This window comes from Podarcis liolepis (assembly GCF_965112155.1).
Source record: "Podarcis liolepis genome assembly, chromosome: 15".
NCBI classification, from domain to species: Eukaryota; Metazoa; Chordata; class Lepidosauria; order Squamata; family Lacertidae; genus Podarcis; species Podarcis liolepis.
In genome coordinates, this window is record NC_139566.1 from 28,812,839 (window position 1) to 28,833,568 (window position 20,730).

Here is a 20,730-nt window from a genome sequence, read left to right on the forward strand (position 1 = left end):
TGATTTTCCACCACTGGGGCATGAGCCATCAAACTGGCACGTGCTGTTCCTGGGACTCTGTCACAAACACCTTCTCCCTGGGGCATAGCTGTCAACGTTTTCCTTTTTTTCAAGGTAAATTCCCTTATTCCGAATAGGATTCCTCGCAAGAAAAGGGAAAAGTTGACAGCTGTGCGGGAGATCTGGGCGGTCCTATATCCCATTTCATGGACGTGCAAAAGGATCCTGGAATCGGCCTGTCGATGGTTAATGCTAGTCACAGGGGTCTCTGTTCTGTCTTCATATTCAGAAGCCTCAATGCTTGTGAATATCAGTGAATACAGTGGTACCTCAGGTTAAGTACTTAATTCGTTCCAGAGGCCCGTTCTTAACCTGAAACTGTTCTTAACTTGAAGCACCACTTTAGCTAATAGGGCCTCCTGCTGCCGCTGCGCCGCTGGAGCACAATTTCTGTTCTCATCCTGAAACAAAGTTCTTAACCTGAGGTAATATTTCTGGGTTAGCGGAGTCTGTAACCTGAAGTGTATGTAACCTGAAGCGTATGTAACCCGAGGTACCATTGTATCAGTTGCTGGAAACCGCAGCAGGGGAGAGCGTTAAAATCCTGCTTTGGGTTTCCCACTGGAGCAGGGGTGCCAACTTGAATAAAATATTGGCTGCGGGGGGGGGGGGGGCAGGTAAGCCCTGCCCCACATAATCGATCACATGATGCGGTGCATGCACATTATCTGAATGGCCATGCCCATCAACTTTGGGGGGGAGGGCAGCCCCCTCAAATATTTTATGGGGAGAGGGCGCTGAAGCCCCAAAGGCCCCCCCTAGGAGTTGGCTCCTGTGTATTGGGGCATCTGGTTGGCCACCGGGAGAGCAGAATGCTGGATGCCTGATCCACCAGGGCTGTTTTGGTGTTATTATGTTAAAGGTAAAGGACCCCCTATGGGACGCGGGTGGCACTGTGGGTTAAACCACAGAGCCTAGGACTTGCCGATCAGAAGGTCAGCGGTTCGAATCCCCGCGACAGGGTGAGTTTCCGTTGCTCGGTCCCTGCTCCTGCCAATCTAGCAGTTTGAAAGCACCTCAAAGTGCAAGTAGATAAATAGGTACCGCTCCGGCGGGAAGGTAAACAGCATTTCCGTGCGCTGCTCTGGTTCGCCAGAAGCGGCTTAGTCATGCTGGCCACATGACCCGGAAGCTATACGCCGGCTCCCTCAGCCAGTAAAGCGAGATGAGCGCCGCAACCCCAGAGTCGGTCACGACTGGACCTAATGGTCAGGGGTGCTTTAAGGTAAAGGGACCCCGGATGGTTAAGTCCAGTTAAACCTATGGGGTTATTATGACTGTCCCGCTGGCCTAACCTGTTTCTCGTTTCCTTTTGGGGACCCAATCCTCCGCAGCCCTGGGCACATGTGCCCTTCCAGCCAGTCTCAGGGCAGATCCACAGTGTACATCACATGACTTTCACCCCCAAAGAATCCTGGGAACTGAAGTTTGTTCAGCGGTAGGGTTGGAACTATAGTTCTGTGAGCAGCAAACTACAGTTCCCAGTATTTTTTTTGGGGGGGGGGTTTGTCGCTTTGGATGTGCTTGAGATGCAAGGTACGGACCTGCCTTCAGTCTTTGGCTGCTCTCGGGAGCCACCTGGTGCGAGAGTTGAGGCCCGCTAGGGTCAGGCTGGAAGAAAGTAGCAGAAAAAGTGTTCTCTCCACTCTTGAGGTTGCAAAGCACAGCACTTGTTCTCCTCTCTATTTAAATCTCCCTTTGTGTAGAGATTTTCAAAAGGGAAACATGACAAATCTGAAGAATCATGAACTGTGCAGGCTGTTTATGTTAGCCAATTTAATGTTTCCCTCAATGATAGTAAGAGGAAGGTATTTAGCTCTCCCAGAAGCAAGAGCGTCTCTGCAAATGTAGTAAACAGGAACCTGATACTTTAGAGTATATTTCCTTTTCTTGTGATTTTGGCATTTATGCCAGAAGACAATTATTAGAGGCCTTACAACTTAACAGGCTCAATTCTATGCCACCAACTGTTCAGGACCTGCTCTTGGACAGGAATGATCAAATTCCTTTAATAGTGGCTGAATTTTTGAGTGCTGTCCATGCAGAAAGACTGGGCCATTATATATATATATATATATATATATATATATATATATATATATATATAATGTTTATTAAAGTTTCACAAACAATAAAAATTTCAAAATTTAAACAGAAGAACTTCAAAAATAAAAACATACAAAAACAAAACATAAAAAATGCACAGTAAAAAACAATTAGCAAAAGAAGGGAAGGAAAAGAAGAAAATAAAGAAAAACCAGAAAGCAGAACAGAAAATAGGTTAATATTTTCATATCTTATACTTCATTCACTAGTTTCTTGACCTCCTCACACCTCCCATTTTGTATTCCAGTTCAGATATTAAATTCAGCAAATCCTTACCCTCTTATTATAAAGAGATTTAGTGGCTCTTAATTGATCGGTGATGTGGTAGTGCTATATTGTATTATTTATGCAAATTGATTTTCTCTGGACAAACCTTGCTATGCTGAGCTCGTATTTTGCACAATTTGTATACGGTATGTGTTTGATCATGTGTGGATTGACTTTTAAAAAAGAAAGAAAGGAGGACCCGGTTGCTGGGGAAAAGCCACCGGGACTGCCTCCCTCTTTTGATACTGCTTAGTGCCTCTGGCAGGCAGGATGCGCTCTCCTCCCACAACAGCTCTGGGGCACCTACCTGGGCTTTACATAGGCCGCCCAGGCAGCCCATCCCTGGCGGAGGTTGTGCCTCTGCCTGATGCTGCTGGATGAGGGGTGAGCAGACCAGCATCCTGGCCGGCGGCTGCCCGTCTGGCCTCCCCCGGCAGCAAATAATCCGAGGTTGCGGACATGGCACATGTTGAAAGCCCACCAGCCGGCCCCTTCTTGGCCCTCTCTGCTACCTTCCCTTTGAAGGAGGGCAAGATCCAGCAGACAGATGCAGCAGATGCAGGGCCGCATTGCCTCCCCGTGAACCCTCTGGGGGCCACAGCCCAGTGGCGGGCAGAGTTGGATGAGAAGCGGGCAGGACTGCCTGCACACCTTACATCGGAAGCGAGCCCTGCTTCTCGCAAAAAAAAAAAAGCTCCTGGGAACTGTGGATTAAGCCTCACAGAACTACAATTCCCAGCACCCTGTACAAACCATAGTTCCCATAATTCTTTTTTAAAAAATAAATTTTTATTAGATTTTCCACAATGATAACACAAACCACAAAGCAAAATGATACACGAAAACAGAAAAAAAAGAAAAATGGAATAATAAACAGATAAGCAATAACAACTTAATTCTTCACAAATCCAACCTTTTAAACATCTTGATTGACTTCCTCAAATCCCTCCCTTCTGAGTTTCCTTGTAATTAAAAGTCACAGCTTTCCAATATCATAAATAAACTAAAACAATTATAGTCCATCTTACTCACTTTTCTTAACATTCTAAATCCCATTTATTTAATTATAACTTAGTTTAATCCTAGGCCTATTTGTTTCTCACAAGTAATTTCTAATTTTTTATATTACAATATTTATTCAAACAGTCCTTAAATTTCCTCCAGTCCTCTTGCAAGTCCTTTCTGGTCGCGGATTCTTCCAGTCCAGAATTCTTTGGGACCTAAGCCACGCGCTTTGCATGTCTTGTGTGCGCACGCAGCATTCGATTCCTCCAGCGAAATTCCGAGAGTTTCTCCATCTAGCAGTTAGGCTCGGAAATCTCCTATCCGTTCCATGAAACGCCTCTAACCTTTATGTCTCCGTAGCCCCACAGAGAGGCAGCCATAGCAACGGATGGGACCAGCAAATAGACGCCTCCTTGCTGATTGGCCGACCGTCTGCCGGCCAAGGCCACGTGGCTTTTTCTTTCCCCGACACAACAACACAGCTCGCGCCATGCCATTGGCTTCCAAACCCGTCACCTCCTTACTTGCCCCGCCCCATAGAGAGTGGCATCCCTCCAGCTCTTGGTGCGCCTGTGAGTGCTCCTGAGTGGCTGCGCTCTCTTTCGGCCACGCCCCTGCGCCCTCTCCCCGCCCTATAAGCGGCTTGACAAGCGAAGGGGCTTGGCCGCTCCGGGAGCCCCGACCTTAAAGGGCGCGCAGCCCTTTCCGCTCTTGCCTCGGGTCTCCTCGATCTCCCGCCATGGCCTACCAAGGATTCGCCGCGGAGTACCTGGGCATCCCCGCCGTGACGCGCGCCTACACCACCGCCTGCGTTATCACCACCGCTGCCGTGGTAATCGCTAGGGAGGGGGAGAGAAAGGGAGGCAGGCGGAAATCCAACAGGGAGAGCCGCAACAGCCCGCCCGGTGCGATGCCCGCCTGCCTTGTATGGAGCGCATTTTCTTTCCGGCCCGAGGGTGGCTCTGGGGCGGCGGAGGCAGCAGCAGCAGCCCCATCGCCCTTGCCTGGGGCCTGGGGTGGCGGTTTCCGTTCCCTCTCTTGCCAGCAGCCCTTGGGCTCTGCTGCCCCGAGTGGGGATTGCACGAGGACGGCATTGCACGCCTCTCCTCTTCCTGGGAACCAGCTGGGATGAAGGGCGGACGAGGCAGGGCTACCTGGAAAGCCCATCAGAGCCAGGCAGGCGCTGCCTTTGCCGTGCGCCCAGGATCCCTGCTCACCCCATTGCCTGCCTTTTTGTATTTTGCAGCAACTGGAGTTCATCACGCCTTTCCAGCTGTATTTCAATCCGGATCTCATTTTCAGGAAGTTCCAGGTGAGGCCTGGCCCTGCCCCCGTTTGCTTACTAGCCTCAGGGCAGGATGTGTTTGCAGTGGCTGTTTGGCAGTCCCATGCTCGCTTCAGAAAGGACCTATTTCTGGGGACAGGGGAGTTCTCAGGAAGTGATGGCGGAAGCAAGCAACAGGCTGGGGTTGGTGCTGGAATTGGTGCTGTATTTGGCCACCTGGTGCTCTTTCCTTTTCTCCTTTTCTTGCAGATCTGGCGACTCATCACCAACTTCCTGTTTTTTGGGCCACTGGGATTCAGCTTCTTCTTCAACATGATATTCCTGTATCCTTTGACCCTGACTACTTATTTTTGTGCTCTCTCTCTGCCCCTTTCAATAAGTGTTCTTGGCTTATCCTGACAGCAGCATTACCTGCCCTTTGCCTCTGCTGCCTCTGAAGGTCTGCATGGGTAAACGACACAGCCCTTAAGACAAAAAAAGCAGTTGGAGAGCAGAATCCTAAAAGTAACAGGAGCCAAAATTCATATGGTCTCTTAGCGGTAGCTCTCACAGCAGTTTCTGACCATGTGGCTCACCTACAACGTGTGAGCAAGGACTATACCCCAGTTCATGGACTAGGAGGGAGACACGGGCTGCACATGTTAAATAGGTAAAGGGACCCCTGACCATTAGGTCCAGTCGTGACCGACTCTGGGGTTGCGGCGCTCATCTCGCTTTATTGGCCAAGGGAGCCGGCGTACAGCTTCTGGGGCATGTGGCCAACATGACTAAGCTGCCTCTGGCGAACCAGAGCAGCGCATGGAAATGCCGTTTACCTTCCCGCCGGAGCGGTACCTATTTATCTACTTGCACTTTGATGTGCTTTCAAACTGCTAGGTTGGCAGGAGCAGGGACCGAGCAACAGGAGCTCACCCCGTCACGGGGATTTGAACCGCCGACCTTCTGATCGGCAAGTCCTAGGCTTTGTGGTTTAACCCACAGCGCCACCCGCGTCCTTTGCACATGTTAAGTAGCAGCACACAAACTACCACATTAAACTGTAGAGCAAAGTATCAAATTGGTCCAAGATGTAAAACTCAGAACTCTTAAGTTTGGTGGGAATTTTCTTCCCAGGCCTAGGAAGCCCACTTAGCTGCACAGCTCAGATGGGAAACAAGGCAAATCTCAGCTTGCTAGAAGGAAGCCTGGGCCCAAGTCAGGAACTGGAATAGATGGAGAGCATTTGATCTGTGCCACAGTAATAGGGGTATTCAGACCGTACCCCCCTCTCATACTTTTGGAGCAGGGCGTTGTTGAGATGAATGGATGATGTCTAGCAACCATAACATACAAAATCTCTCTTCTTAGGACTGAAAGCCTGTTAACAAGATGCTTTCTCCAGAGTATTGGAAACTCCTATGTATACTTATGAAATTTGCAGTTGGGGCACCCCAAAAAGGAGGAGCTCCGTGTATGTCCTGCTACTCTCTAGCCAAGGGCTGCTCAGGGTTAGGGTATGCAAGTTGCTATTGTTTTCAAATGAATCTCCAGTCCTTCTGAAGCCAAATCCCCAGCCGAGTTCACACTGTGCTGCAGCAGGGCCAAAGGTGCAGATGTGTTGGGCAACCTTCTGCCCTCAAGGTAAAAGGCTGTGGTTTGGTTCAGATCTGCCCACCCTTGGCCCAAGTGGCTGTTTTTGTGGTGAAATGACTTGTGTCTGCATTAGCCCTAGGGCCATTCTGCCTAGCAATCCATCCATCCGTTAGTTTCCTTTACTACCTCCCTCCATTGCTGCCTGCTCACAGGTACAGATACTGCAGGATGCTGGAAGAAGGCTCTTTCCGCGGAAGGACTGCAGACTTCATCTTCATGTTCCTCTTTGGAGGGTTTCTTATGACAGTATCCTTACCTGTTAATTTGCTCATTGTTCTGCTTCTGGATTGGTTTTGCTCTCACCTGGGACCATGGCAAACGGGCTGCCACCCTGTCCATTCTGAAGGATCATGAAAGGCTTTTAGAACTCACACAATCTGTTTTTAAAATTGCTGCATTGGTTGCCAGTTGGCTTCTAGGGCTGGGCGATACCTGGTTTTTCAACATCCTGATATATCACCAGCTAAACATCTCGAAATATCTATATATCACAATGTCTGGAATAAGGATGAAGCTGTATAGAGGCATCAGCTGGCTTGATGGCTTTTCCTGTATCCTGGTTTTTGCATAGCGCACACACGCACGATTCACGATATATTGCCAGGTCAACATTTTTGAAACAGATTGCCACAATATGGACTTCAAACTGGTTTTGGATGATATATCAGTATACTGTCCAGCCTTATTCTGGACCCAATTCCAAGGTGCTCTCATTAGTGTTTAGAACTCAAAATGACTCCCCCCCCCCAAGTATCTGCAGGATTGCAAGATCTGCAATACCCTCTCGGGCATTAAGACCTGCAGAGGGAGTGCTTCTGGTAGTTCCACTGCCAAGAGGTTAGGGTGGTAATTTGTTTTAACATTGTATTTTTTAATTGTTGTGACCTCCCTCGGACCTTAAACTGAAGGGCAGGTAATAAATAATAATAATGATGATGATAGGAAGCTGTTTTAGGGGACACTTTCAGCCTTTGTTGAGCCAATGAAATTTCTCCCCACCCCCTGCCTTGACTCTGTAGCTCTCAGCTTTTTGGACTCTTTGCCAGCCTCTTCTTCCTGGGCCAGGCCTTCACCATCATGCTGGTTTATGTGTGGAGCCGGAGGAATCCCTATATCCGCATGAACTTCTTTGGGCTGCTGAACTTCCAGGCGCCTTTCCTGCCCTGGGTCCTGATGGGCTTCTCACTGCTGCTGGGCAATTCCATCATCATTGACCTCTTAGGTGAGGCGGGAGCTTCCTCTTCTTGCAGAGCTTCTTGGTATATCTGTGAGGAGCTGGTTCTCACAGTCAGTGGCATAGCATGGAGCTGGGGGTACCGGGGTAATTGCCCATGCACACTTTTTTAAAGGGGTGCACTGCTGCACCTGCCACCTTAACTGGAGGAGCAACCTGTCCTGCCCATCTGCCTCACCTGAGCAGCACACCAAGCGGGAGGTGGGAAAGGACGGGCCTTTGCATCCCTTGGCCAGGGGGCGTCCCCCCACTGGTGGGGGAGGCGGGCAGGTGGCGGCAGCAGGGAGATGCACATGTATGTCCCACCGCTGCTCCACAGCTCTGTCTGGCAGCGGCGGCAGCAGCAGCAGCAGCAGAGGCTGCATGGAGACACCAGTTTGGGGTGCAATACTTTCCTTGCCGCGCGCACTGGCAAACCATGCTATGCCACTTCTCACAAAGGCTTTGCCAGGTGAGGGCTGTGCTGCCTCTGCAGCTCCCTTGCAGATAGTTGCTTTGCTGCCTTGAGGACTATTCAGATGCTATGAAAGGTAACATGCTGATAATGCTGGTGTAGTGTTTCAAGATGTTATGTTTTAGGAGTGTTATGTGTGGGTGTTGATGAGGCAAAACACTCAGTCAGTGCCTGGAGGCGGCTTCTCCAAGGCTTGCAGCTAGCTATGGTTGTATCCACAGGATCAGCACCTGGTTTGGGAAGCAGTTAGAAAAAGGGGATATACAGGCAAGACAGTGCAGTTCATGGGGACAGTCTAGGACAGGCATGGCCAAACTTGGCCCTCCAGCTGTTTTGGGACTACAGTTCCCATCATCCCTGACAACTGGACCTGTTAGCTAGGGATGATGGGAGTTGTAGTCCCCAAATGGCTAGATGGCCAAGTTTGGCCATGCCTGGTCTGGGAGATGTGCTGCTGTGGAGAAGAGTCCCAAGACTGGATGGAGGTGGCTGGCTTGAGGGGGTAGGGAGAAAAAGGAGGATGGGTTTGTGTAGTGATAGCACATAGTAAAGTCCCCTGGTTCTCCTGCTTTTGAAAGCAGGTTTCTCCCCCAGCTCTGACAGCACACACTAGTGACCCAACAGATGCAGTCATCCTGAGAAGGTGGAAGCAGAGAGTTAGAGATTCTGTTTCCTATTGGCCAGAGGCTACACTGCTGGGTCAATGACCCTAAGAGCGTCGTCCTATCCCAAACAGTTGTCAAATGCAGGTGTTTTTACCTTATTGAAATCAGTGTCTGTACCTGCTGGGTTATGGGACGCGGGTGGCGCTGTGGGTTAACCACAGAGCCTAGGACTTGCCGATCAGAAGGTCAGTGATTCGAATCCCCGCGACAGGGTGAGCTCCCGTTGCTCGGTCCCAGCTCCTGACCCACCTAGCAGTTCAAAAGCACGTCAAAGTGCAAGTAGATAAATAGGTACCGCTCCGGCAGCAAGGTACATGTTGTTTCCGTGCACTGCGCTGGTTCACCAGAAGCGGCTTAGTCATGCTGGCCACATGACCTGGAAGCTGTCTGCGGACAAACGCCAGCTCCCTCGGCCTATAGAGTGAGATGAGCGCCGCAACCCCAGAGTCGGTCACGACTGGACATAATGTTCAGGGCTCCCTTTACCTTTAACCTGCAGGGTTTAAGAAGAGTCTCAATTTACAGGGCTCATGCCTCCTCTTTGAACTGCTGCTATTCTGCAGAAGATTCTGGTGGCAAATTGTCACAAACCAGCAGTGCACCAGGGGAAATGTATTTGGGTGGTGGGCTGTGGAAGTGAAGCCGTTGCCTCTAGCTATACTGGCAAGAGAGATCTAGATTGTAGCTTCTCAGACCTTTGTTTCTCCTGCAGGAATAGCCGTGGGTCACGTCTATTACTTCCTTGAGGATGTCTTTCCCAACCAACCCGGAGGGAAAAAGTTGTTACTAACACCAGGATTCCTGTAAGTAAACGGCCAACTTTATCAGGCAGTCCTACAAAGCAGGTTGAAGCACACAAACCATAGAAGCACACAAAGAGGCAGTATTATGATGGACGCAGATGTGGCGCTTTTCTCCTGCCTTGATTAGAAAACGGGGAGAGGGAGGATCTTCAGTGTTTGAAGGAAGAGAGCAGGGATAAAAGGAAATGGAAAAGATGAATGTTAAAATGATGTTGGACTGAAAAGAAGTGGTTTTGGTAATAAGGTTAATAAGAATAGGTAAATATAGATAGTTATAAGGATGAAAATATATAGTTATAATAGGTTAAGATACAGAGTAAAGATAAATAAAAGAGGGTAAGGATTTGCTGAAAAGACTTTGAAAACGGGAATACAAAAGGGGAGGTGTGAGGAGGTCAAGGAAATAAGCAAATGAGCTTAAAGATACTGAAAAATGGATTTATTCTTTTTTAAAATATTTTTTCCTTCTTCTTTTTCCTATTTCTTAGTTATCTGGTTTTTGTATTTTGGATCATTTTCTTTTTTTCTCTCCCCCCCCCCCCTTCTTTCCAGGTTGCTTGTTAACCTTTTTGTTAGCTTGTGTTTGTTAGTTTTTGTTTGTTTTCTCTTTATGTGTAATTTTCTGCATAATCTCAATAAATATTTTATAAAAAAATAAAAGGAAATGGAAAAGGACTACACATACATGTTGGTTGTGTACACCTCAAAACATTAACAGAGACAAATACCACCAATGAGCTTCATTGGTTCCCCAGTGTACGCTTGGTGCCATGCAACACTTGGCAAGGCTAAGCAGGTCCCAGCAAGCTCCCCGCACCCCGTGTTAGTGTTATAAGAAAGGCAAACTGCTCCTACAATGCAGGTTGCCAGCCACAGACCCTTCCTTTCCTTATAGGTCCATCTTGTTAAGTTAAATGTTTCTGGTCCTGCTTAGATTTAGAGCATGTTTAGAGATCTTGATGTGCTTTTCGGTGCTGTTGTGTCTCAGAACAGGGACCTGTTTTTGTGTAACAGCCTCCCACAAAAACAAGCAAAAGCGAAGGAGCAGCTCATTTGAGCTCCTCTTCCAGTGTAGGAAAGTGTGTGTTTTGTCTTTGTGGCATGGATCTCATTTTGTGGTTGGGGTTTTCCTTCGCAGAAAGCTGGTATTTGACCCTCCCGAAGAGGACCCCAACTACAACCCTCTCCCGGAAGACCACCCTATGCCTGCTCCAGACCAAAACCTGCCACAGGAACCCCAATAGTGACGGCACAGCAAGTCCCTTCTGCCTAAGACTGTTCTGCATGGACAGGTGTGTGGATGGCCCCCTGAGCAGCTCCACAGCTGGGTGGGTTGCATTCTCCTGCCACTCCAATTCCCTTCTGCTGCTAAGCTGTCCTCTAGTGTTGTGGATAGGATGGGGGACAATTCTGTTTATGTGCCAGATGCTGTAAAGGACTAGAAGATGAATTTGCACTGGACAAACTACAGGCAGAAGGCAACTGGGCAGATGCTGAACCTTGCACTCAGTCAACTTCCATGTTAAACCAAAAAATCCAATCTCCTGTTGCTGGGCCCGAGAAGATAGGCTGTTGGTGGAACTGCCCCCCTGCCTCAACTCTGGATCTCACCCAGAATTTGGCCTAGCATGTTTCAGCATTCTCAGGCCTCACTGGGCAGTTCTTGTGCAGCCAGTACTAATTCCATGTCATGTCTGCGGCCCTGACCACCTGCCTCTCCAGCATTCCCTCACCTACTTCTCTGTTTTGCCAATTTATTTCAACCTCTGTAAAAATAATAAATGTGGGAAGCACAATAGAGTTCATAGCCACTGTGTCCTTTAAAGTTACAGCTCTGGATCTCAGGAGTCTCTCCTGTTTTGCAGCTGTGGCTGCAAATATACAAGCCAATGCCTCAAGAAACTCTGGGTGAGTGGGGCTAATTAAAGTGAGACCTGAATCCAAAATCTGTTTGTCTCTTGACTACATCTTTTGCTTCTTTCTGGGTCCTGAGCCTTGACATTATTCTCAGGCAGCAGTTAATGTGCCTGATACCATGTTTTATAAAACTTGGTTTAATATAAAAGCTGCTGCCTGAAGTTCTGGTCCTATAGCCTCAGAAACCCAGGGCATGCCTTGAAACTGATGGACCTTGGCTGGGCTCTGCAGCCTCCAAGGGAGCCTTCCTCACATTTTGGGCTTCCCCTAACTAGCTGCAGCTCACGTAGAGGAATCAGAGAAGGAAAAAGATGCAGATGCTCACCCAGAAGCCATTCTGAATACTCCCTGGCTTCATCCCATGGCAAGCCAGTGGTAAAGGCCAAAGCCATGGGTCAACACTGGGCTGCCTCACAGAAGCAGATTCTGGGATGGGATACTGGCAACATGACAACAGCCTTAGTGTTGTATGAATATCAGGATGTGCTGGTCCTGGAAAGGGATGAAGTGTTCATGCAACAGTTGCTTTCCAGGGAGCAGGAGGCGGTCTGTCATTTCTATTATGTAACACCATCCAACTCACATTAGAAAATAGTTGTTTTTTTTAGGTAGCACACAAACAGCAGCGCCTTTAAAACTGTACAAAAAAGTATTAGCTTACAGAGGGGAGAGAAGTACCTGTGTTTCTCTGTGAAGCCAACAATTCAAATTGTTGAATATCCAACCATTAGACTTGGGCACATCACTCTGGCTCAGTCCTCTTGTGGCTCTTGTTAATGTTTAAGAGACAGATGTTGGAAACAGAAGATGCCCTTGGTGGGGAGAATGCACAAAGTACCAACCAGCCTGCAGGCACTGCCTGTGACAAATTGCTTAGTTAATTCATTCAATCCCTGCCTAAACCTGGTGGATTCTCCAGCTGCAGCTTCTGTTGGTGCTGCTTGGCTGGGCTTGCATACAGCTGCATGCACTGGAGACCCACAATGCCACTTCAAAGTTCTGGCAATAAGCATGACCTGCCCTGGCAGTATTCTGCTGTAGTGTGCAATGGGATTGGGGAGGGAGAAGGCAGCCTCCACCCCATGCCAGATTCAAGTGCTTTGTTAACACATAACAGGCAACAGTCCCAACACAGGCTGTTCTTGTTGTTGCCTTTAAGACATATTCAGAAACTGCACTGGGCTCATTCTGCTAAGAGCATGTAGAGCAGATTGACTCCTGTACAGACACATTTTAAGACTTAAAAACAACCCTAACCTTTCTGCTTTAACATCAAGCACTAAAACAAAGCTAAGCAGATTTGCTAACCGACTCTTCCTTTGTGAAAGATGCCACAAGCTGCTAGCTACCGCTGTACCTTTTCAAGAAACTACATCCCTCTCTAACAGCACCCCTCATCTTCGTACAGAAGGATGGGCTGCAGAAAAAGAAAAAAGCCGCTGCTGTGTGAAATAATATTAATAAAAAACAAAAAATCACCAGTGCTAATCTGGACTAGGAGGAGAGAACCTTTGGGGCTCCAGATGTGGTTGAACTGCAACTCCGATCATGCTTGGCCCATTTACTGTGCTTGTTAGGACTGATGCAAGCTGTAGTTCATCAACATCTGGGAAGCCAAGGCTGCCCCATCAGTGGTGTAGACTTGGAAGGCAAAGGCAGGAAAGAAAACTGGGAACGCACATCAGAGAAGGCCTGACAAACAAAAATTATTATTCATTTATTTAAAAACTTGTCCTAAGGTTTTTGGGGGAGGGGGGAGAGAAGGGCTCAGACAGCTGCCACAGGTCTTTATTGGACCCCTTGTTTGACAGGTACCCACGAGGTGGAGAGGTCACCATCCCTCTGGTCTGCTGGGCCAGCCAATGCAAGTACCGCCAGTCCCCAGGTGGGCATAGAAAGCATAACAAATGCTTGCCCTATGCTTGGCTCCTCATGGACACAGCCTGGAGGCTGAATCCTCTTGTCCACTTCAGGAGGGTTACCAAGCTGGAGCTGTGTTAGCCAAACGTCTCATCCGCCTGCAAGGAAGAAAACAAATTGTTATGAACAGCGATGGCAACAGCAGCAGCAGATGTGGGGGATTGTTTTAGCTTAGACCGGAGCAACTGCAGGTGGGTGTGAAAACACCCCCCCCCCAACTTCAACGCCGCCCCATGATATCTATGAGGAAACGTTTCCAAGAAGTCCCACTTCGACCAACCAGCGGCATTTGCTGCACTGGGAAGTTGTAATGGCCGAGTAACCTAATGGGACCCTCTGTGCTTCTTGTGAGGTCTGGAGTTCAGCTTGCATAGTAAACGAGAGATGCTTGCAAAGTCACAAAGACAAAACAAAACAAAACCTTCCCCTTCTCAGCTCATGTCTTTGACAAAAAGGGCACTACACAATCCACAGGGGAAGGCGCACCTTGTGTTTCTGTCTTGGTCTCGAATTTTCTTCTCCATCTCTGCATCCGTCAGGGTTTCAAGTAGAGGGCACCATTGGTCGGCATCCCCAGTGTTACGAATGGCAATCTCCACCGTTGGCAGGGGGTTCTCACTGGAAGAGGGGGAAGAAACACAGCTCAGCCCCAAAGCCCGGAGAACTTGGGCATGTGCTTTAATTTGAAGCCAGGTCCATCATGGGGCATCACACGAAGAAGCAGCAGCACGCCCAAAGCCAAGCAGGCAGTAGACTATGGAGGACACACCACCAAGCTGGAGCCTTGCGGTCAGGATATCCAAACAATATAGAATTTGCTACCTCCCTCCCATTTTGCAATCCTACCGAAGCACCAGTTGCACCCCTTACCTGAACGCGTATGTCTTCTGATGCCAGCTCAGCTGCCCCCGGATACTGTAAGCGATGGTGGTGACGAACTCGCCGCCCAGCCCAAGTTCTGAGCACAGCTTCAGGGCAAACTTTTCTGGGGAGTTCTCCTTTTCAGACATGTCCCACTCAAACTGGTCTACCAGGGAGATGTTCCCCACATGGATGTTGAGCTAGATGCAAATGCCACAACTGAGTATCCTATATTTCAAATGCCCTTAAGCCAACCCCTTTGCCCCCAACCTGCCTCGGTGTGGACTAATGAGGAAAATGGAAATGGCTTCCTCGTTTTCCTCTCTTGTAAGTGCTAAGGAGTTTGCATATAGCCCCACTCGCTGGTCCTCCTTTACAACTTGAACTCAGCACACCACTGGGAAATCCATTGTGGTGTGCCTCAAGCAAGAGAGTCACTTTCAGAACCAACTGTGCCTAGGTCTCCTTGCCTTAATAATGACGCGTTGATCAGACTGGTCCTCCAGAATACTATCTGTAGGGTAAGATTCAATCTGCTGCCGTATTGCTGACGCGATTGCCGGGACAAAGGTCAGGGGATTCAAATCCAGATCATCGCAGAGAATCTCCGAAAACATTTCCGGGGTCATTAGTTTTTCTGATGGAAGCAAAGAAATCCAGACTGTTGCCATGGTGCTTGTCTAATATCTAGCAGCTTACTTACTGCACCCTAAAATGATGGATCTTAAGCAGCCTACAAAAGGGAGCTTGTTAAGATACCCCTCAGTGAATCTGCCTCTGCCCCCTGCTCTCTGCCTCTTCTAGGCTCCGCATTGCTCCCATCTACTCGCTTAGCAGACAAATCTATGAATAATTAGGCAGTGGCAGCTATTCCCCTATTCCTCTGTACAAGAGCAAAGAATCGTAGAATTGTGAGGAACCATGAGGGTCATCTAGTCAAACCTCTTGCAGTGCAGGAATCAACCCTGAGATTAAAAGTCTCATGCTCTACTGTCTGAGCTGCTGGATCAGGCCAAAGGGGCCTACATAGTCCAGCATCCAGAGAGTAGCCACTAGATGCCTGTTACAACATCTTTCCTGCAGCTGTTTCCTTGCTCATCTCTGCTGTGCCAGACCAGGGACGGGTGAACAAGCAGCCTGTAATGGTGTCAAGGAGGTCCAGGGGGTTCTTGGCAGTGCACATTTGACCAGGATGCAGTCCACAGCATTTGCCCAACCCCTAAAACTAGTCCCCAAATTAAACTCCTTCTCGAACTGCTGCCTCGTCAGCAACTTCTACAACCACTGGATTTTGTTTCTGCTATATTTTGGAAGTGCAGCAGCTGAACTATAAGGCATTAGAAAAGGTCACATTTTATATAACATTGGATTGTCCACTTCTTCTCCCCTACACACCATTCATGTTCCATGTAAAAGCGTCTCTCAGTTTCTGCCCGTCAATTTCCATGTCGAGGCGGATGGGAACCAGCACCTCTGGCTGGGAGGCGTTCTCGTGGATCACGGCTGGGTCGTGGTCATCAAAGCTAAAATACAAAGGGGGGGGGCAGGACATAGACATTTGGGTAGGAAGGAACAGTGCCTCCATGTGGGTGGGGGGAAAGAAGCATGAGAGTTTCAAGGCCCAGAGCTTGTTTTCACTGGAAGAGCCAGGAAATTGAAGTGCATGCCATGTCAGGGATAGGGAGGACTTTTCCTGGGAGGAGAGCAGGGCTTCCTAGACAAATCTGAGCTCCCAAAATCAAGCCTTGCCCCAGTGTTCAACTAAAGGACGGGAGTATATGAAGGAAGAATTGCAGCCACATCCTGCTTCCCTGCTAGAAGTTGATGATTAGCCCCATTCTGAAGAGAAGGACCAATGCTGGGAAACTCAGGGTTGTATTCAACCAAGTTCCACTTGGGAGTAGACTCACTGAAATGAATGGACCGAAGTTATGTTCACTCATTTCAGCGGATCCACTCTATGACAGCCCCAGCCCTCAGACCTGCACATCGGCTTCCTCTATCCACACACTCAGCAGCATTACCTTGTGTGTCAATGTTCCCTCACTTCTTCCTAAGAGCCAGCAACAAACTTACCAGAGGGGGAAGGTTCTCTTCTTGTCTCTGCCCATCCGATTTCTGTTAATGGTGGTCGAGCATGGCACAGCGTCAAGGTGGTGGGAGCTGTTGGGAAGGGTCGGAACCCACTGACTGTTCCTTTTTGCCTTCTGTTCTCTAGGAGAGGAGATCACTGGTGAATGGGGGACAATCTTCAGAACCTAAGCATTTGTATGTGTGTGAGAGTGAACGCACACAAACCTCAATGCCCTGAACCTTCATCTGCAACATGCTGCAAATATAGTGACTCAAATAACATAAGACTAGACGTGTTACTAATACAACCCAGGATCCCACTGACAGGAAAATCAAGAGCTGTTGGGTAAAGTGAGTAACTTTTAGAAGTTTTCATTATGCTGCAAGTCTCCTGAGGGAACTGAGGGTCTTTCTTCACACAGTTTCTTTCTGCCTTGTTTGGCTTTTCCTTTCCCAGAAAGGAGAGCCACTGTGGTATAGTGCTTAGAGCAGTGTTTCCCAACCGTGGGCCTCCAGCTGTTTTTGGACTACAACTCCCATCATCCCTAGCTAGCAAGACCAGTGGTCAGGGATGATGGGAATTGTAGTTCAAAAACAGCTGGAGGCCCAAGGTTGGGAAACACTGGCTTAGAGCATCAGACTAGGACTGGGGAGAGCCTGGTTCAAATCACTACCTGCCCATGAAGCTCACTATGTGATCTTGGCCAGTCACCAACTCTTAGCCTAACCTACAGGGTTGTTTTGAGGATGAAATGTGGGAGCAGCAGCACCATGCACATAACCTCAAGCTCCTTTGGGGGGAAGGCAATATATAAATATGTAACTACCTAAGGTAGGTGGGAGGCTCAGTGCTGATGGAGACTGCCTTGTATTTCTCATCATTTCCATCCAGGATCTCTTCTACTTCAGAGGCTTTCAAGAGAGTCACACTTGTGGCCAGTGTGGTATAACCGTGATCTAAAAGAGGAGAGGGAGGAAGAGAAAGTGGTGTGGATCATGAGGGGTATCATCTGCCAGGGGAGGAGATTCCCCCCCCCCACGCTAAAAGATGCAGTCACCCATTTCATGGTCCCTTCAATAGTCCGCATGGGCCAGACTGCCCATAGAATAAAGTGAGCTTCCCTGGCCCCCTTTCTCCTGCGTTTTTGACAAGCAGTTTTCACAAAACGGAGCAAAAACTCTCCCTTTGCAAACACTTGGAAGAACACAAGTCACTTTCAGGTTAGGCAGAGTATAGCACATCCCTGCCCTTCAAAAATCTTTTAAGAGACCTATGCTGTCCAGTTCCTGAGACAAACTCCAGACACACTCTTGGAAGGATATCCTATATATCCAGGGCTGATTCAAAGAAACCAGAACCGGCCCAAATTCTATACTGAGGGGATGTAAAGGTGGGCAGGATTTATCCCTTTCCTATTCTGAGCTGAGCGAGGATTTAGCACCAGTAGAGTGGCAGGTGCATCCCTCTCCCCACTCGGCTTGTGTACTAGATTGCTAAACCCATGGCAAGATCGCTGGTTGCCGCCTCTACACTCACGAGAAGAAAAAAGCTGCATATCTAAGAGCTACCAGAAATGCTAACAAGCGTTTGGCACAGTGCTGGAATCCAAGGCCCTGCAGGAAGAGGGAGATGCTCTTCTTCAGGGAAGACATCCTTGCTTGTCAAAAAGCAACGTGAGGCTCCCCGACCCCTACTCTGGGCTCCACAGATAAGACCAGAAAATCTTAAAATCAAAGAGGCGGCAAAGCAAATTCAGCATATATCAGGTAGCCCTTTGGACACTGCAGGAAGACTCGGTGCAAGCAAAGCAGAGCCTCAGTAAGAAGAAGAGACCCCCAAGTTTCGACTTACATCTTCTGGGACTGTGACTCCGTTGGTTTTCTGTGGGGAAGAGAGAAGAAAATGTCAAAGGGGCAGATGCTGATGCCGGGGACCTTGCAATGCTGGCTGGTGGGGTGGGGAGTTAGGGATGGGAGACGATGACAACAGCACAACCTCCTCCCCCTCCTTGGAAGGGCTGCAACCCCCTCCCCACAAAACCCCTCCCGCTGCTTGAGGCTGCATAGCCAACAAGGGGGGGGGGGGTCCTGGAAAGGGGCTGGCCAGGAAGCGGTCCTCCCTTCCTCCTACCAGCGGGTTGGTGTGTGTGGGCAGGGCCGGATTTAGGTTTGATGAGGCCCTAAGCTACTGAAGGTAATAAGGCCCTTTATATGTCCAGCTGTCCTTTGTCAACAACAAACTGTCCCTTTTTTGTGTTAAATATCTGCTATATGGTAATTTATGGACCTAACAGGTATCAAAAGCCATATGCACACAACAAAATATGTATTTTATCAAAGTAATTGTTGAACTGAAATACAATTAAAGTAGTATATTAATAGTGAAATAATTATGAAGCCTTTTATATGTCCAGCTGTCCTTTGTCAACACTAAATTGTCACTGTTTTGTGTGTTGAATATCTGCTATATGGTAATTTGTGGACCTAATAGGTATCTAAAGCCATATGCACACAACAAAATCTGCATTTTATCAAAGTAATTGAAGAACTGAAGGACAATTAAATAAGTATATTAGTAATGAAATAATTATGACGCTCTAACTTAAAATGATTTATTCGCAAACTTAATAATGCAAACACATTGGCATTTGGCAGTAACAAAAGTTCCTTTAGAAACACAAAGACTCATAATTTTTTGGGGGCCCCGCCCCCCAAGAGAGTGGGGCCCTAAACTACAGCTTGTTTAGCTTATAGGTAAATCCGGCCCTGGGTGTGGGGTGGGGTCCTGCCCGCCCTGCTCACCCACCGTGGGAAGAGGCGACGATCTTCTTGCGCTCCTCCACCGTGGCCAGGCGCCTCCAGAGCGACGGGTAGCGCTTGTACAGGGAGCCCCGGAACATCCGCAGGTAGTTGCCCACCTGCAAGGGGACGCAGCCACAGGACCCGCCTCGTCAGGCGCCGCCGCCCGCTCGACTGGGACCCCCCCCCCAGCCTCCCCCAACCAGCGCGGGAGGCGACGCTCCAGCCCCTCCGCCTCCCTCGGCCGCCACCGCCGCGCCCCGCTCTCTCCTCACCTCAGAGCCTATCATGAAGAACTCGCCGTCCTCCTCCAGCTGGAACTTGACGGGCTTCTGCCCGAAGGTCTTGCTCAGCGCCATCATCATCATCTCGGCAGCGGCGGCGGCGTGAGGCAAGGCCGGGAGGGATGAAGCAGGCCGGGCCGGGAAAAAGCGACGGGAGGCGGCCGCGGCCTAACTGGGAGAGCTAGTGCGCACGCGCGGCCACGGCAGCCAGGCTCCTTGCCGGCGGCGGGAGGGCGGCGGAGGCCACGCCCCATGCCCCTCCCTCCTCCCTGCTGCGCTTCCAGCTCCTCACTGCGCCTGCGCGAGGGGAAGGGTGGGTTTTCCTTTCTTTCTTTCCTCCTCCCACCCTGGCGGGGGGGGGGAAGGTTATGAAAAGGAAACCCCGCCCCTTCCCTCCCCTGGAGGGCGGGATTGGCTGAGCTCTAGGGGCGGAGCCTGTCCGCAGGCCTTTGGCTGCGCCGCGCAAAAAGCCCTCTAGAGGGCGCCTCTACCTCTCGGGAGGTGCTCCCAGCAGCCCGGACTGTCTGAGCTGGGATGAGCGAGTTATTTATGTATTTATTTTATTTATTTAATTTCTATACCGCCCTATACCCGAAGGTCTCAGGGCGGGTCACATAAAATATCAAATACATAAAATCAAAACGAAACGAGCAACCCAATAAAACCCTCCAAAAGAGCCAGCATATTAAAAAATGGTATAGGATGTAGATCAAGTCAGGCAAAGGCCTGGTTGAAAAGGAACGTTTTTGCCTGGCGCCTAAAGGTGTATAGTGAAGGCACCAGGCAAACATCCCTGGGGAGAGCAGTTGCACTATCTTCATCATGGCTGTCAACTTTCAGATTTGAAAATAAGGGATCAGCAGCCTCGAAAATAAGGGATCAGCAGCCTCACCTGTCCCGGGGACAGTCTATGGGATATCTAACAATCTGGGATAGCAGCTGGAAGCAGCGGGAAATGGCACTGCAATAAGGGAATTTCCTGCAAAAAAAAGGGAAGGTTGACAGCTATGATCTTCAGTTGGGGAGTTCAACTGGCTGAGTGTGGGAATCAACCGCCAAGCCTGGAGATCTGCTGCATCTAAAACTGCTGCTGGTGGATCCTACCCTGGTATTGCTCCTTAAACTAGCCAGTCCTAACAGTTTAGGAGGGTGGGAGAAATCCAAGTCATTTCACATTTCAAGTACCTGATTCACACTCTCTGAAATGGAGATACAGCAAGAGGCAGTGAGCTAATGAGATTCCCCTTTCAAAGTGGGCAGGCTGGATGGGATGAGATTCTCACATTAACAACAACAAATATCTAGCCTTTGTTCTTAACTGTTGTCTTCAACCCCTCCTGAAAACCAAGACCAGTTATTTCTGTT

At 49.0% G+C, this 20,730-nt stretch overlaps 2 protein-coding genes across 2 annotated transcripts; one reads left to right on the forward strand and one right to left on the reverse strand.

Moving 5' to 3' along the window:
- Positions 1 to 4,015: 4,015 nt before the first annotated feature.
- Positions 4,016 to 11,457, forward strand: LOC310693885 (derlin-3-like). The gene is made up of 7 exons (XM_083476280.1): positions 4,016 to 4,270; positions 4,685 to 4,750; positions 4,973 to 5,046; positions 6,508 to 6,601; positions 7,382 to 7,577; positions 9,421 to 9,511; positions 10,650 to 11,457. Exons 1-7 carry the CDS (start codon positions 4,178 to 4,180, stop codon positions 10,753 to 10,755), a joined length of 720 nt encoding a protein of 239 aa, XP_083332406.1. The 5' UTR covers positions 4,016 to 4,177; the 3' UTR covers positions 10,756 to 11,457.
- Positions 11,458 to 13,132: 1,675 nt separating this feature from the next.
- On the reverse strand, positions 13,133 to 19,710 carry SMARCB1 (SWI/SNF related BAF chromatin remodeling complex subunit B1). The gene is made up of 10 exons (XM_083478787.1): positions 19,357 to 19,710; positions 19,089 to 19,200; positions 18,135 to 18,164; positions 17,110 to 17,239; positions 16,286 to 16,423; positions 15,605 to 15,732; positions 14,680 to 14,846; positions 14,219 to 14,409; positions 13,835 to 13,966; positions 13,133 to 13,446 (listed from the first exon to the last, which is right to left on the reverse strand). The coding sequence occupies exons 1-10, from the start codon at positions 19,447 to 19,449 to the stop codon at positions 13,407 to 13,409; spliced, it is 1,161 nt and encodes a 386-aa protein (XP_083334913.1). The 5' UTR covers positions 19,450 to 19,710; the 3' UTR covers positions 13,133 to 13,406.
- Between the last annotated feature and the right edge of the window lie 1,020 nt (positions 19,711 to 20,730).